This window comes from Mustela nivalis, assembly GCF_964662115.1.
Source record: "Mustela nivalis genome assembly, chromosome: 5".
Taxonomy (NCBI): domain Eukaryota; kingdom Metazoa; phylum Chordata; class Mammalia; order Carnivora; family Mustelidae; genus Mustela; species Mustela nivalis.
Genome location: NC_139024.1, coordinates 115,567,860 through 115,582,444, shown reverse-complemented (window position 1 = coordinate 115,582,444; position 14,585 = coordinate 115,567,860). Strand labels below are relative to the sequence as shown.

The 14,585-nt window shown below is 36.3% G+C and overlaps 1 protein-coding gene across 9 annotated transcripts in view; it reads left to right on the top strand.

Annotated features, from left to right (window-relative positions):
• Positions 1-14,585, top strand: part of MAPK14 (mitogen-activated protein kinase 14) — a 182,775-nt gene that overhangs the window by 105,588 nt on the left and 62,602 nt on the right. For 2 of the 9 annotated variants that reach the window (XM_082732411.1, XM_082732410.1), the window contains exon 2: positions 6,441-6,545. The exons of 5 other annotated variants lie outside the window; for them this stretch is intronic. In XM_082732411.1, the coding sequence (XP_082588537.1) occupies positions 6,520-6,545 (26 nt within the window). In that variant the 5' untranslated portion in view covers positions 6,441-6,519. Of the gene's footprint in view, positions 1-5,312; positions 5,393-6,440; positions 6,546-14,585 lie in introns of those variants that run through there. 2 more of the 9 variants (XM_082732413.1, XM_082732412.1) reach the window with 2 other exon arrangements.

Here is a 14,585-nt window from a genome sequence, read left to right as displayed (position 1 = left end):
TTGAAAGGGGCTTTATAAAATTATTTTTTTGTTTTGGAACAAATTCTAGACTTTTGGATGTGTTAATCTTTATAATTCCTGTGTTTCTTGAAGTCACATCATGAATTTCCTGTTTGGTAGAATCTTCTGGGTAATTGAGATTATGCAATTGTGTCAGGAAACAGATCATGTTGCATCTTCTAGTTCAAGCTGTGTGAGTTAATGTTGCTGATAGCTCCATGCTTGACATCTCCATTTTTTTAATAATACGGCATTTTAGATTTTAAGGGAATTTGTGACATTTTACTATAGATGTGTATATATGTGTGTGATTGATTTGCAAATTTTCAAAGATTTATTTAGATCATTGCTCCTTTGATAGCTTACTTTTTTACCTTTATTTTTCATTCTCCAGTTGACATTAATTTTTGTAGTACCAGGTTTTTGTTTCCAATGATGTTTAAACTTTAATGAAATGATACAGTAGAATAACTCAACTCTGGGGAGTTTAGTGAACTTGAAATGCTTGTAAGGTTTTCCTGCTGTTGGTATGAATAACTCTACACTGGAATTGAAGATTCAGATTTTCAGTGAGGTGTCATTAAAATGACCTTTACATTTCTTTAGTACTGTACTTTTCTGGCTTACAGAAGCCAGCAGTATCTGACACTTGGAAGTAATTTTGCCAAACAGATTTTTAAAAATAGGTCATGTGTTCACATTGTATAAAATTCAAAAGGCATAAAAGGATATTTAATGAAAGGTATCCTTTCCTTCTTGTTCTCCAGCCATGCCACTCCTTTCCTCAGAGACAACCACTGTTCAATTTCTTATGTGTCTTTTTTTTAGTAGTAATTCTGTTAAGGTATTTAAATTGTAACCTATGGTATAATGATGGAGGAAAATACATCTGATATTATGTGACAGTTGACTATAAACAAATGTAACTGACTTTGGATTAGAAATACTGGAATTCAGATTTACAATTAAGTGGTATCTCATTCAGAATTATTTGAGGTTGTTCTTTCAATTAGCTTTTTGGGTATTGCAGAAGACTGTTTTTTTGTGTCCCCCCCCCCCCCTTTTAAATTTCTTTTAGTATCCATTCTGGAGCCTCTGTTATTTTTCACTACCATCATCCTTTGAGAACAGATTTGATTTTAGGAAATAATGCAATCAAACTGAATTCAAATAATTTAGAGAACTTGTACTCAAGTCTGGTGAAAAAGATTAGGCATTCAGATTGGTTATACTGTTTTAGGTCAAATAGATGTTGTATCTATAAAGTAATGACCGAATTTCTTGTGTGACTTGTAGAACTGGATCTGAAGTCTGTTCCAAAAAAGAATCTCTGAAAGCATTTTAAGGAATGCAACCTCACTGAAATAGGTGTCAGTTTCCTAATTTGATTGTTCCAAAGTGTGATATGCTTTGATGTATAACTTAAGTTTTTTAATATTAAGCCTATTTTTATTATTTTAATTTGTTCTAAGTATACGGTAGAAAAGCAAATAGCATCCTGTATGATAACCAACTATGAATCCAATATCGAGGAATCAGACTAGAAATTGAGAATCGATAAGGTTTTATAAATATGCTTTTCCTTTTTAAGGGAGTAAAGGGAACTAAATAAGTCTTGCAGTTTTAAGGAACTTTGTGCATTGTCTGTGAGGGGAAATGAAGCAAAAGTATTGTTTAAGAATACTTTGTTGCAAAGCATTGATTTTTTGGTTTTGGGACAGAAGGGGGGTACTCTTTGCGGTGAATTTAAGGAAATACAAACAGGAACTTAAATGCCTTTTCTCTGGGTATGGTTTTTCCAGACCCTTGCTGTTGATTAGAGGAGGTGGGGCCCTGGTCGCCATAAAAGAGGTGAGAGTTGAGAATTACTCTTAAGTCCTAGTCATTTGTTTATTCTACAGTATTGAGTACGAATAGATAACGGGCGAGGTTTCCTGAGCTAGAGCGCTGAGCAAGACAGAGAGAATCCATTCCCTCCTCAAGCTTATAGCCTAATGCGAATAATAACTATATTTTATGGATTGCTTACTATGTTCTGGGCATTTTGCTGTGTAGTTTATATTTTTCATCAGTATATAAAGCATATACACGATTTTTAGTAAGAGGATAGCAAAATTTACTAAGAAATCAAATCCAGCTTCCTAAATGCTTTGTGTAATAAGACGGTATATACATAAATGTAATATAAATAAAGCTAAGTTTTAGTGTTAATAGCCATTTACAGTTTTAAATCTTTTTTTTTTTTTCTTTTGGGATGAGCCAGGGCACAGATAAATGAAAAAACATCACTGTTGACTATGCAAAGATGACTTTCTTGACTCCTGATCAGTAAGAGGGGCTTGCCCTTTATTTTTCTAGTGGTGATAATAGGCCCGTACTGATCTTTCTTCCCATTTGCTTTTCTTTGTAACCAAAAGCAAGGTGATTGGCTGCATGTCACCAGTACTAACAAATAAATATTTAAATCTAATAACAAATATTTATATTATTAATATATAAAGATTTTTAAAAAGATTTTATTTATTTATTTGACAGAGAGATAGTGAGTGCAGGAACACAAGAAGGGGAAGTGGGAGAGGGAGAAGCAGGCTTCCCGCCAAGCAGAGAGCCCTATGTAGGACTCAATCCCAGGACCCTGAAATCATGACCTGAGCCGAAGGCAGACACTTAAAGGCACCCCCGATATAAAAGATTCTTTAAAAAGAACTCAAATTTGGGGCACCTGGGTGGCTTAGTGGGTTAAAGCCTCTGCCTTCTGCTCAGGTCATGATCTAAGGGTCCTGAGATGGAGCCCCACATCAGACTCTCTGCTCAGCAGGGAGCCTGCTTCCCCCCCCCCCTCTCTGCCTGCCTCTCTGCGTACTTGTGTTCTCTCTCTCTGTCAAGTAAATAAATGAAATCTTAAGAAAAACCCCTCAGATTTGTTATGAAGTCGTATTTTATTTATCGAATCCCATTTTCTTACTGATACTTTTCTACTGGCTCCCATTTTAAAATAAGGGTATTCTGAAGCTCTGGCTTTTCAGTTCTGCCAGTTTAATTTCTTGATACTGAAGACTACTCTTTTTAAATTTCCCTCTAACTCAGCGTTAGAGATGATTTGTATGTTGACTCTTTCATGAACTTGCTTGGGCAATTGTGCAGATGGTGCTGAACCTCTGAAGCTTTGAATTCAAAGGTGGAAGAATTCACTGGGCTAGATCATTCTCATTTTAGTATAAATTGGCATTTTTATGGGATTTTACACTATAAAGTATTTTCATAGAAAGCATCATCATTCAGTCTTTACTGATTCTCTGTTATTAACCCAGTTATGTAGAAGAAGAACTGTACTCATTTCTAGAAGGAATGGCTTATTTGTCAGTGGTACTTTGGATTTGGTTCTGGGGTTTCAGTACTTTAGAAGTTGTCTTTTCTCTCTATACAGGCTGTTGAGTTTGTGTGATAGTACCTTCTTTTGTGCTGTTTGCATTCATCCCTCTTTTTGTGAAGAAAGAGGTAGCTGGGTCACTTGCAATAGAGCTATGACTATACAGAACCAATCCCACCAGCATCATTGCCTAGCTAATCTGAGGGGTAGTGACTTAACTTGTTAAAGTATACCTCTTCCTCAGAATTGATAGACCAAAAAATGAACTCATTGCCCAGATCACATTTTTTCCCCAGTAATTATTAGGCAGTGCAAATATTTAATTTCTGAATTTATTAATTATGTTGGTTTGAAATTCTTCAGTGTAAAGAAGTGTTATAAAGTTGGTACTATCTGTACATGTTTGTGTTATGTAAGTAGAGAATATTAATTGAAAAAAATCACCTCTCCAGGCCTTTGAAAATACATTAGATTTTTGTTCTTTACTGTGAAATTTGTTATTGATTAGTTCCTGTACAAGAGGTATCCTTACTATAATGCTCAGTAAAAACCTTATTGTAAATTGGGTTTCTTGGCTTAGGGAACCTAGGGATTTTTGTATCATGGTCACCATGTACTTGGAAGTTATGTATGTATTTCTTCAGGACAAAAAAACCCAAAAAGCAAAAACAAACAAAAAAATCTCTTTAAACTTGAGGTTTTTTTTTTTTTAATTTTTGTGTAAATAAAGCTTTCAGTATTAGAAGTTTGTCTTTGCAAACAGGGTTTGCACAGGGTTTCCATAAATTAAGTGCTTGTGTGTTAAAAATTTATAAAATGAACCAGTTTCTAGCACTTCAGCCTGTTAAGAGTTTATTATAGCAAAGAGGAAAATGGTGGTCTGTAAATTCTGCAGTTTTGACAAATAGGTCTTGGATTTTTGACATGACTCCTAGGCTGAAGGTCAGGGGAGAAAGAATACAGAAAAGAGCAGCCTAGGATGACCCCTAAGTTTTGGTTTTGAACAAATGATTATTTCAGTACCACTATCTGAACTTTGGAGTATTGTAAGAATTGCTAAAGCAAATGGAGAGAAAGGGATTCATGCTAATGTCCTTGAGGACAGGACTGTGTGTTGTATGGATACTTGGAGCACCTACTATGTATGAATCCTTCTTCAGGTCTTGGAGATGGAGAACAGATGAAAATTTCTGCCCATAAGAACCTATATTCTAAGGGGGATGAAAGTGGAAATAGGTAATAAAATTTATAGTATGTCAGGCGATTGTTGCTATGGGGAAAATGAAGAAAGGAAAGGAGAGGGAATACTGGGATGGCTGTGTTGTCCTTTTAAGCGGGCTCTTTTAGTCAGGGTAGGCCTCAGTGATGAAGTGACGGCTGAACAAAGACCTGCAGGAGGTGATGTAGAGCACGGGTTGGACTTGGGTCAGGAGGGAAGAACATTCCAGGCTAAGGGATCAGGAGGTGCAAAGGCCTCAAGGCAAAGGCCTCTTTTTCTAGGATAGCTAGGAGACCAGTCTGACCAGCAATGAATGATCCAGGGGCCAAATAGTAGTAGAAGAGGGTGGAGGGGCTGCAAATGTGCAGGAATCATGAAGGGCCTTGCTTTCCTAAGAACTGTTCCTTTTACTCTGGGCGAGAGGGGAGGCCATGGAGGGTTATGACCAGAGGAGAGACACATGATCTAATTTATGTTTTAACAGATAACTCTTTTCTGGGGTCTCGTATTTTTTCAGTTCTATTCCCTACCCATTGGAGGTGCTAATTATAGTTTAGGGTAGAATGGGGGAGTCTGATGAATTGGTGCACAGCCCCAACCCATGTGCACAGCTCTCATTCCAGAAGGCTCAGAATACTAGAGCTGGTACTTCTGTTGGGCCCTAGAAATTCAGGGTATTCCAGTCCAGCTCTTTAAATAACATGGGCTTACTTCACTTTTTCAGGTTTCTGTTGCCAAAAGGAAGGGAGCGAAGAGATTAGCTCTAGACTTCTGCTGACAAAAGAAGATTAGCCTGCTGGCAGGTTGAATGTTTTCTAACTTCTTTGGGCTTCTAGGTTTTTTCTTACAATTGGGTCATATTTTGAAAGACATTTTTACCTTCCTTCAGCATTTAAGATCTCATTTATTTTGTGTTTTATTTGACCCTATATCTGCTTTACATTCCTCCACCTTACCCCATTATAGTCATTTTAGTAGAGGTCTGATTATTGTTACCTGTTACTAATGTTTTGGCTGTCAGGCCCCAAGGGCTTCTCTGTTAACTTGAATAAGTTGTGATTAAATAATTCTACACATACGTGACCCTATAAAATCTTATAGGGTTTATTGTCTTACCTGCCTTTATAGATACACAGGTTTCTCTCCTCTTTCATGAAAGCTCTCCCCCTTTTACTGCTCTATCATCTAGTTGGGGAAAATAAGTGTTCCTAAACACAGATTCCCATGGTAACATAACAAAAAGGTAATAGAACAAATGTTTATTTTGTCTAGCTGCTGTCTGAGTAACTTTAGACCCTGAACACGTTGGCTCCTGTTACTTTGAATGATGTTGTTATAGATTTCCTTGTTTTCCTCAAAAGCTCTAGGCCTTGGTGGTATTATCACTATGCCTGTGACATGAAGGAGCTATGTATGTGTGTCTTACTGTCAGTCTACCCACAAGTTTGCTTTTCCAAGCTTATGGTCCCACATGGAGGCATCACCCAACACAACTATGTCCAAAAAAAAAAAAAAAAAAAAAAGGCAAAAAGCATACCAGTTGTCCCCTTTGTTTTCTTAAATTCATTAATTCAGTATTGCCTGTATTAAGCACTGCACTAGATGTTATGTTTATAAAAATGAAAAGGCAGAAAAGGGTGACTGCTTTCAAAAGTATCAGTCTAGGGACATGTTACCTTGTTTCCTCAGAGATTACTTTGTAAGTAATCTCTTTGTAGCTTTCTTTTCTGCATTCTTTCACTTAAGTTGCCATTTCACATCCACCTTTATGTTTCTAATGGCTTCCTTTGAGATTTTCTTTTAGATTCTTTTGTCTCCCTTGACTAGTGACACTGGTTACTTTATATCTAGGGAAACCCTGTGCAAGGATATATGTTGGAAATCTGTGTCAGAGAAGCCCTCCCATCTGATGATTCAGATCTAGAAAGTGATGACATCAGCATGTGCCCACAACAGGTCAGAACTTCTTCTTTTGATCTGCCAGGGTTCATGGAGGCTATGTGTTAGGGGAAACAGGGGACTGTCAGGGTAAGGGTCCTTTAGAGCCTTAACCCAGCTCTATAATTCCACTTGGGGCGGTGTCTCTGCTGAGATAGTCTTCTTTACCTACAAATTAAGTGCCCTTAATCGTGCCATTAGTCTGTCCTGTGACACTCAGCTTGAAGTGTCTGATTTATACAAGTGCATATTGAATTCTTTCTTGTATTTCATCATCCTTGTAGTAGATGTAACTTTACTTACAGAAATAATTGCATTATTCTTAATATCCCCCAAAAGGTATTTCGCCACCCCCTTCTGTCAAATCCATATAGGGTTTTATCTAGCTTGAGCCTTCTCGAACTTAGACTTTTGCATAATAAGTTTCTATTTATGTTTTCTTCTCCAGGCAACCAAATGCTGGGAAAATCTTAGTTATTTTCTTCAGTTTCTTAATGATTTTAGTATTAAACTGAAGTGAAATATTGATGTTGGCATCTTATATTGATAAACTTCTAATAATTTTCTCATTTGACATTTTAAGTTTATCTTGCTTCATTTTTTTGTTCCTAGTTTAGGAAAAAATGTTATGTGTATTAGATGTCATGTGCCTTATGCTTTGAATGATCTGCTTTGAAATTAGCAATCTCAGTAAGTTAAATGGTATCAATGCTAAAGGGAGCAAAAGGGGAAAATAGCAAATTAAGAAAACAGTAAGTATTATGAACATTTATCAAGTTCCAAATATAATATAACCTAGGGTTACTCAACTTACTGACATTTTGGTGGGATAATTGTTTGGGGTGGCTGACTATCTTGTGGATTATAGGATATTTAGCAGTATGCTTGTACCCTATTTGCTAGATGTCAGGAGCAACCTCCAGCTGTGACAACCAAAAATGTCTCTAGACATTGCCATATGTCCCCTGGGGACAAAATAACCCTTGTCGAGAACTACTTTTATAACTCTATGTATTTGGGTCGATTGGCTCTGAGGAAAACCTTGATAGGATAACTTGAACCTTCCACTAGCAGAAAGATAGAAAAAACAATACTTTCTGTGCATATTCTTTTTCTTCTTCTTCTTCTTTTTTTTTAAAGGTTTTATTAAACCCTAAAAAGAGAGAGACAGACAGACAGACAGATACAGCATGAGCGGGAGGGGCAGAGAGAAAGAGGGAGTGTCTCAAGCAGACTCCATGCTGACACAGAGCCCAATTCAGGGCTTGATCCCCGGACCCTGAGATCATTACCTGAGCCAAAATGAAGAGTCAGATGCTTAACTAACTGTGCCACCCAGGCACAGTTCATCATATGGTACAGTCTCAGCAGGGGCTTTGTTCATGCACTGTGTGTCCAAATTTGTATTTCTAAACCTTACCTTAGGAATATCTAACCCTTTGGTTTTAAGGTCTATTGAGATGTAATGTTTCATGCTTTTCCTTGGTTATTTTTCTTAACATTGTTTGAGGATGATCTCAGATGTAGCACTAATTACCCTGGGAATAGATTGATGTTATAAACTTGTATGATTCAGGCTTAGAGTTGTGAAGGTGTGATATTTGAAGAAAGCTTTCATTAACACTGATGAATGACAGTGGTCATGAAAATTACAATGAGGGAACAAGCCAATTACCTGAAGATTTCTGTAACTTTCTGTAACTCTGTTAAGGCAACATGATTTTGGAAATTTGAAATGGTGTGTGTATATGTATTTGCCTGTGTTTTAGATTTAACGTAGTGAAGAAAATCTATTGGTCATCCATCAGTGTTAAATGCCTATCACTGTTAAAAGAAATAGACAAAAGGGGCACCTGGGTGGCTCAGTTAGTTAAGCAACTGGCTCTTAATCTCAGCTCAGATCTTGATCTCAGGGTCATGAGTTCAAGCCCTGCCATGGAGCCTATTAAAACAAACAAAAAAATTGACATAAAATTGAAGTGAACTCTCTATATAAAAAGGTATTGATGTGTGTAGAATTGTGGGACATTGTGGGCTATAGTAGTTAGAATGGTTTCATGGAAGAGAAAGGATTTGAAGGTTATTTTGAAAGGTGGATAATATTTGGAGAAGAGGAAAGGGAACATATTTTAGGGAGCAGGAGAAAACACAACTAAGAGAATTAGTTATGAGATCAACTGGCCTGAATATCTCAGGTAGCTTGAACCCAGTTGTGGTTCTTACTCGGTTGTTCTTCAGAATCAGTGTGAAGTTTTTAAATACAGATGCTTGGATCCTACACCCAGAAATGAAGAAGTACCCATGGACTAGGGCTAAGGCACTGCATTTTCCTAGGCCATGGAAAGCTGTTAAAATTTCTTGAGTTTTTAAAGTATTGAGGAAAAGTGTTTTAAAACTGATCTAACTGGAGTGTATAGAATGGATTAGAGGAAGCAAATGTATTGCTTTTAAAAGTCTTCAGTAATTTGTTTATGTGAGTGTCTGTTTATTCTGAGTCTCCAGTGAGACGTCACTGTTCCTTGAGGTCAAGAACTATCTGCTTTGGTGTATACTTATTAATCTTGAATTATGTTCCAGGCCCTGGGCTAGAGGATATGCAGATCACCTATAGCTTCTGCTTTTCCTCAGAGTTTGGATTTGGAAACAAATAATAAAGGGATTTTTTAAAAAAATTCACTATTTATAAAGTATTGGCTCCATTATGTTGCTGATTGTAGTCTTAGATCCTGCCTAATAATTGCTGAATAATTTTATTGTACATTTTAACTTGTAGAAACTACATGTTCATTATCCATAGCATGAAAACAAATGATCAAGGATTTGGTCCCTCAATTATATTTTACTTTTCCTATTTTACTGTCATTTCAGAGGTTTACTCAACTTCAAATTTGAGAGTAATAGATCTAAATATATATATTGAGAATCTACTGTGTGGTAAACCCCATGCTGGAAGCTGTCATAAAACTATTTTATAATAGCATGTTATTTCAATCTAGAACACTTAAAACTACCTGCCTTTTATAGTTCATAAAGTACTGTCACATAATTATCTTATTTAAGCCTCAAAACAGCATTGTGAGATAAGCAGAGCTGGTGACACACCCATTTTATTTATTTGGAAACAGGCTTATAGAAACTTTGCCCCAGAACACTGCTCGGAAGTGCCAGAACTAAAACTAGAACTCAAACTAGAACTAGTTTATTTTTCTCTGTATCAGACTGCATATGTTTATGCTTAATAGAATTTTTTGAGATTAGGTCATCAAAATACTGCAGAGACCATTCACTAGGAAGCAAAAGTAGCTTTGTTAAATGGAATTCCAGTGATTTTTCCAGAGCAGTAAAAAGATTCTTAAATAGCGTTCCCAAAAGTAAGTGAAATATCTTGAAAATTTTAGTATTTTATTTAAAACAACAACAACAACAACAAAAGCATGTTGCAAAGTTTTAAAAATATGACCATAAATTATTAGATACATCTCCTTTAAAGAGGTGGAGCTAATAATCCTCACCTTCAGTGAAGGTGGTATTTGCTTCTCTAATATATGGAATGTGGTCGTAAACATGGAATGTGATTCTGAGGGTAGGTCATAAAAGATATATGGCCCCTATCTTGCTCTTTCTCTGAATGTTTCTCTGAAATCATTTGCTCTAGAGCAGTTTTTCAACCTCAGCACTATTGACATTTTGGACCAGATAACTATTTTTTGTGAAGGATTTTTAGCAGTAACCTTGGCCTTTACCCACTAGATGCCAGTGCCCACTCCACACACTCCACACACTCCAGGTGTAGCAGCCAAAAATGACTCAGACATTGTCAGGTACCCCTTAGGGGGAAACTGCCCTCTGTTGAGAACCACTGCCTTAGGGACAGCTCTGTTGAGAAGACTCAGAAGCAGTCTTACAGAGAAGCACATTATGAAGAACTGGGGCCTGCCAAAGCTGTGTGAGGCAGCCATCCTAGAAGTGGATCTTCCAGCCTCAGTTGGGCTTTCAAATGACTGTAGTGAAGGCCAGTATCTGGACTGCGTCCTCCTGAGAGACTCTGAGCCAGAACCACTCAACTCTCCGGCTCCCCAATTCCTGACTCACAGAAACTGTGAGATAATAAATCTTGTTGAAGGCACCAAACTTGGGGGTAATTTATTATTTAGTAATACACTAAGTGTTACTGTAAAATATATGTGTATGTTATATAAGATGGAGAGTCACAGACTATGCAAACCAAAGATTGTGAAGACATAGTAATACCTGTTATATGCATCTGTAGTCAAGTTTATAGGCTATGTTGTAGGGGGCTTTTTTTCTGGATATGAAGCCTAGGAACACAATTATTGTAAAAGTCTTTTAATTGGAGCAGCAAGCAAAGTTGACTGATGGTAATCATAAATAGTTAAAAGGTAATATAGGATTCCTCTATTTCATATTTGCTTGAAAGGAGTTAAAAACTAGTTAATGATAATTTCAAAAACATTTGTTACTGAAATTTTCTTTTCTTTCTTCTTTTTTTTTTTTTTTAAAGATTTTTAATTTATTTATTTGACAGAGGAAATCACAAGTAGGCAGAAGCAGGCTGAGAGGCAGGCAGACAGAGAGGGAGAAGCAGGCTCCCTGCTGAGCAGAGAGCCTGATGTGGGGCTTGATCCCAGGACCCTGGCATCATGACCTGGGCTGAAGGCAGAGGCTTAACCCACTGAACCACCCAGGCGCCCCAGTTACTGAAATTTTCAAACACAAAAGTAGTGAAGGTAAATCCATGGTGACAATATTCTAATGAGGCTTGGGAAAGTAATTTCACATGTAATAAAATAATCCATATGTAATATTTTTGTAATCAATATGAGGTAACTATTGCTCTTGATACAGATGTATTGACTGCATTTGCAATCAAAGAAATATTGTTAACTGACACCACTGTGGCTTTTAAAGCTTGAGTGAAGAAATAAGTTACAAAATCATTCTATTTTCAAATGGGCTTACAGCAAATGAAGATTAATTGCATTTCACATTTTAATCACAAATTGGTTTGAATTTTTAGATTGCATGTCTAAGTGAATTTCTACATTGGTTGCATTTTAGTTTTCATCAGGCTAGTAAAAATTAAAGCAAATGTGAAAAACATTTTTGCTCAAGTAGTTTAGAAGTTTTGCAGCAGGAATTAGACTGATCAAGAATGGCAGGTCCAGTATATGTGTTTCTATGCTCTTGAATTCCAGCCACATAGCTAGTGTCCCAAATAAATTCTGTCACAAATACACTTTACCTGTCTGAGTGAGATTTTCATGAAAATACTCAATTTGCATAAAAGTTCTTGAACTATCAAGTTGTGTAAGGCAAAGTATATGGTCAATTAAGTAACTCTTTTCCATTCAATGTATTAATCTATTGTTAGAGTGTTTAATATGTCATTTGTGTTTTGAGCCTCTTTGAGAGTAATATTTAAATCCTGAAAAGTTGGGGATTGGTTACATTGTACACACTTGTAACACAGTTGTATTAATGATATTTGATGTTTGTCCCATAAGTATGAAAGTGTTATTATAAGAAACTAAATTCCACTTAAAAATACTATAATAGTTGCAAATAGTCAAATCATTTTGTGATCCTTTAAAAAAAGTGTTGTATAAATATTAAAACAAGGTATTTGAGAGTTAGTGAAAATATTAAAAGAAAGCTAACAATGTTTCAAATGTGATGAGTTTTTAGAATCCGTTTTAAGTCCCTTGCTGCTCTGAAGGATATTTTTTGAGGTTCCTAAATCAAAACTTGAGTTCTAGTTTTTGCATAAATTTGCCTTATTTTCATGACATTATTTCCAAAATGGAGGGATAGACTGTAAAAATAAAGAAAACTATGGTGATACTTGCATATTTGCCTGAATTTAGGAGGAAGAAAAAAAGTTTCCATAGTAGAGGGAGATGTGTGCCGAAAAATCTTTCTAGTATGATACTTATTGAAATTTGTACCAGATGTTATAGGTAAAGAGGAAGTTCCAAGTTAGTAGTGTAAATTACTTATTTAGAAGACTATTTTGCAGGCTATTAGCAGTTAGCCTGATTCTATTGGAAAAAAGCCTCAAATTGTATAATGTGGAGAAGAGATGTCATGTTTTTGCATTATTTCCTTCACCTTAGATACTTTAATTTGATGCATTTAATTTGATGCATTAATGGGAGTTTGTTAGTTCAGTGTAACTACAAATTTTAATATATTTAATTTTTCCCATAATTTCCAAAATTTTAATATATTTAAATTTTCCCCATAATTTCCAAAAATAAACAAAATTGTGGTTTGTCATTTTAAACATTATTGAGGGTTCATTTTTTTTTTTCCTTATTAACATGCGGGGATTAGAGAAGTCATCTATGACCACTGAAAGAAATTGTAAAACCGCTTCTGATCCTCACAAATTACCTAGAGACTTGTCAGGTGATGGCTCATTTTTCATTCTGTTGGGGAAAACCAAAATTGTTTTTTGAGGAAAAACCTGGCACGGTCATTTGTCCTCCCATGCTCTGTTAATGTGAGCATTTGTCCTGGGTAGGCAGCACTTTGCTTTTCTTAAGAGGTTGTCTCTCTTACTCTATCTAGCAACTCACCTGTTGGAGCATATTGATCTGCCTCTGCCTTGCTGCATAGAAAATCTGCAAGCCAGGTGCCAGTCATGGAGGAGAAACACAGAGGCTCTGAGTCTCTACCTATCAAAAGCTCAGTTGATGGAAATCATCTTTAGAGGATTATCTGAGGAGCATGGAGCTTACCTTTTTCTCTCAACACACTTAAGATTTCCTCTTAGGTTAAGTCTGCTGGAGAACAGCAGCATGCATGCTATTATGTACTCTCTTCCCCACCTTTGCTAATAATGAACAGTATTTTGGCTTTATGAAACAGTTTTCACTGATAAAGATACTCTAAGAAAAGAACCATCTGAAACCCACTATTATATTGGTCTAAGAATGTTGATTAGGACATTTTTACCACATTATACAGAGTCTCCTTCATAAACATACACAGGAGGAACTCTTCTCTGGTTTTTTTTTTTTTTTTTTTTTTTTTTTAAAGATTTTATTTATTTATCAGAGAGAGAGGGGGAGAGAGCGAGCACAGGCAGACAGAAGGGCAGGCAGAGGCAGAGGGAGAAGCAGGCTCCCTGCTGAGCAAGGAGCCCGATGTGGGACTCGATCCCAGGACCCTGGAATCATGACCCGAGCTGAAGGCAGCTGCTTAACCAACTGAGCCACCCAGGCGTCCCTCTTCTCTGGTTTTATTACAGGAATAATTATGCCTCTCTTCAGTTCTCCTGAGTACCTAGTTTGTTTTTATTATATGGTCCCTGTGACTCATGTCTTAACTGGTTGTGTTTTCTTGCGTGATGGCTTTAGTGGGCTCAGAGCCCACTTAAAAAACCCACTCTAAAGGGTCTTTAGAAAAGACCTCATAGTAATCATTAGTATGTTAACCTCATCTATACAGAATTTCTTATTTTCCCATAATCACTGTTATTTCAAGTTATGTATGTATAGTTCCATACTGCCTTAAATCTATTGTGGAATTAAGTGGGATAAATAAATTTGGAAGTTAAACAGAATATATTAGGATATGTTAAGAATCTAATAAGCCAGGAACACCTGGGTGGCTCAGTTGGATAAGGGTCTGCCTTCAGCACAGGTCATGATCCCAGGGTCCTGCTTTGGGCTCCCTGCTCAATGGACAGCCTGCTTTTCCCACCCCTCTGCCTCTCCTCCTGCTTATGCTCTCTCTCCCTCTGTTAAATAAATAAATAAATAATATATATATATATATTTTTAAATTAATAAATAAAATATTTTTAAAAAAGAATCTAATCCAGTTTTTCGTGGAGAGAGAGGAGGCAAATTTGAATGGGTAACAAAACATTCAGTTTTATTGAATATTGTGTCCTAGGCACTGGATTCACAGCAGTAGATGAGTGAGTATGACATCCTACATTTATAATCACTGCTTTTAATGAATTTTATATTTTTTTCCTTTAATTTTTTCTTTACCATATCAGCGATTTTATAAAATGTGAGTTAACTT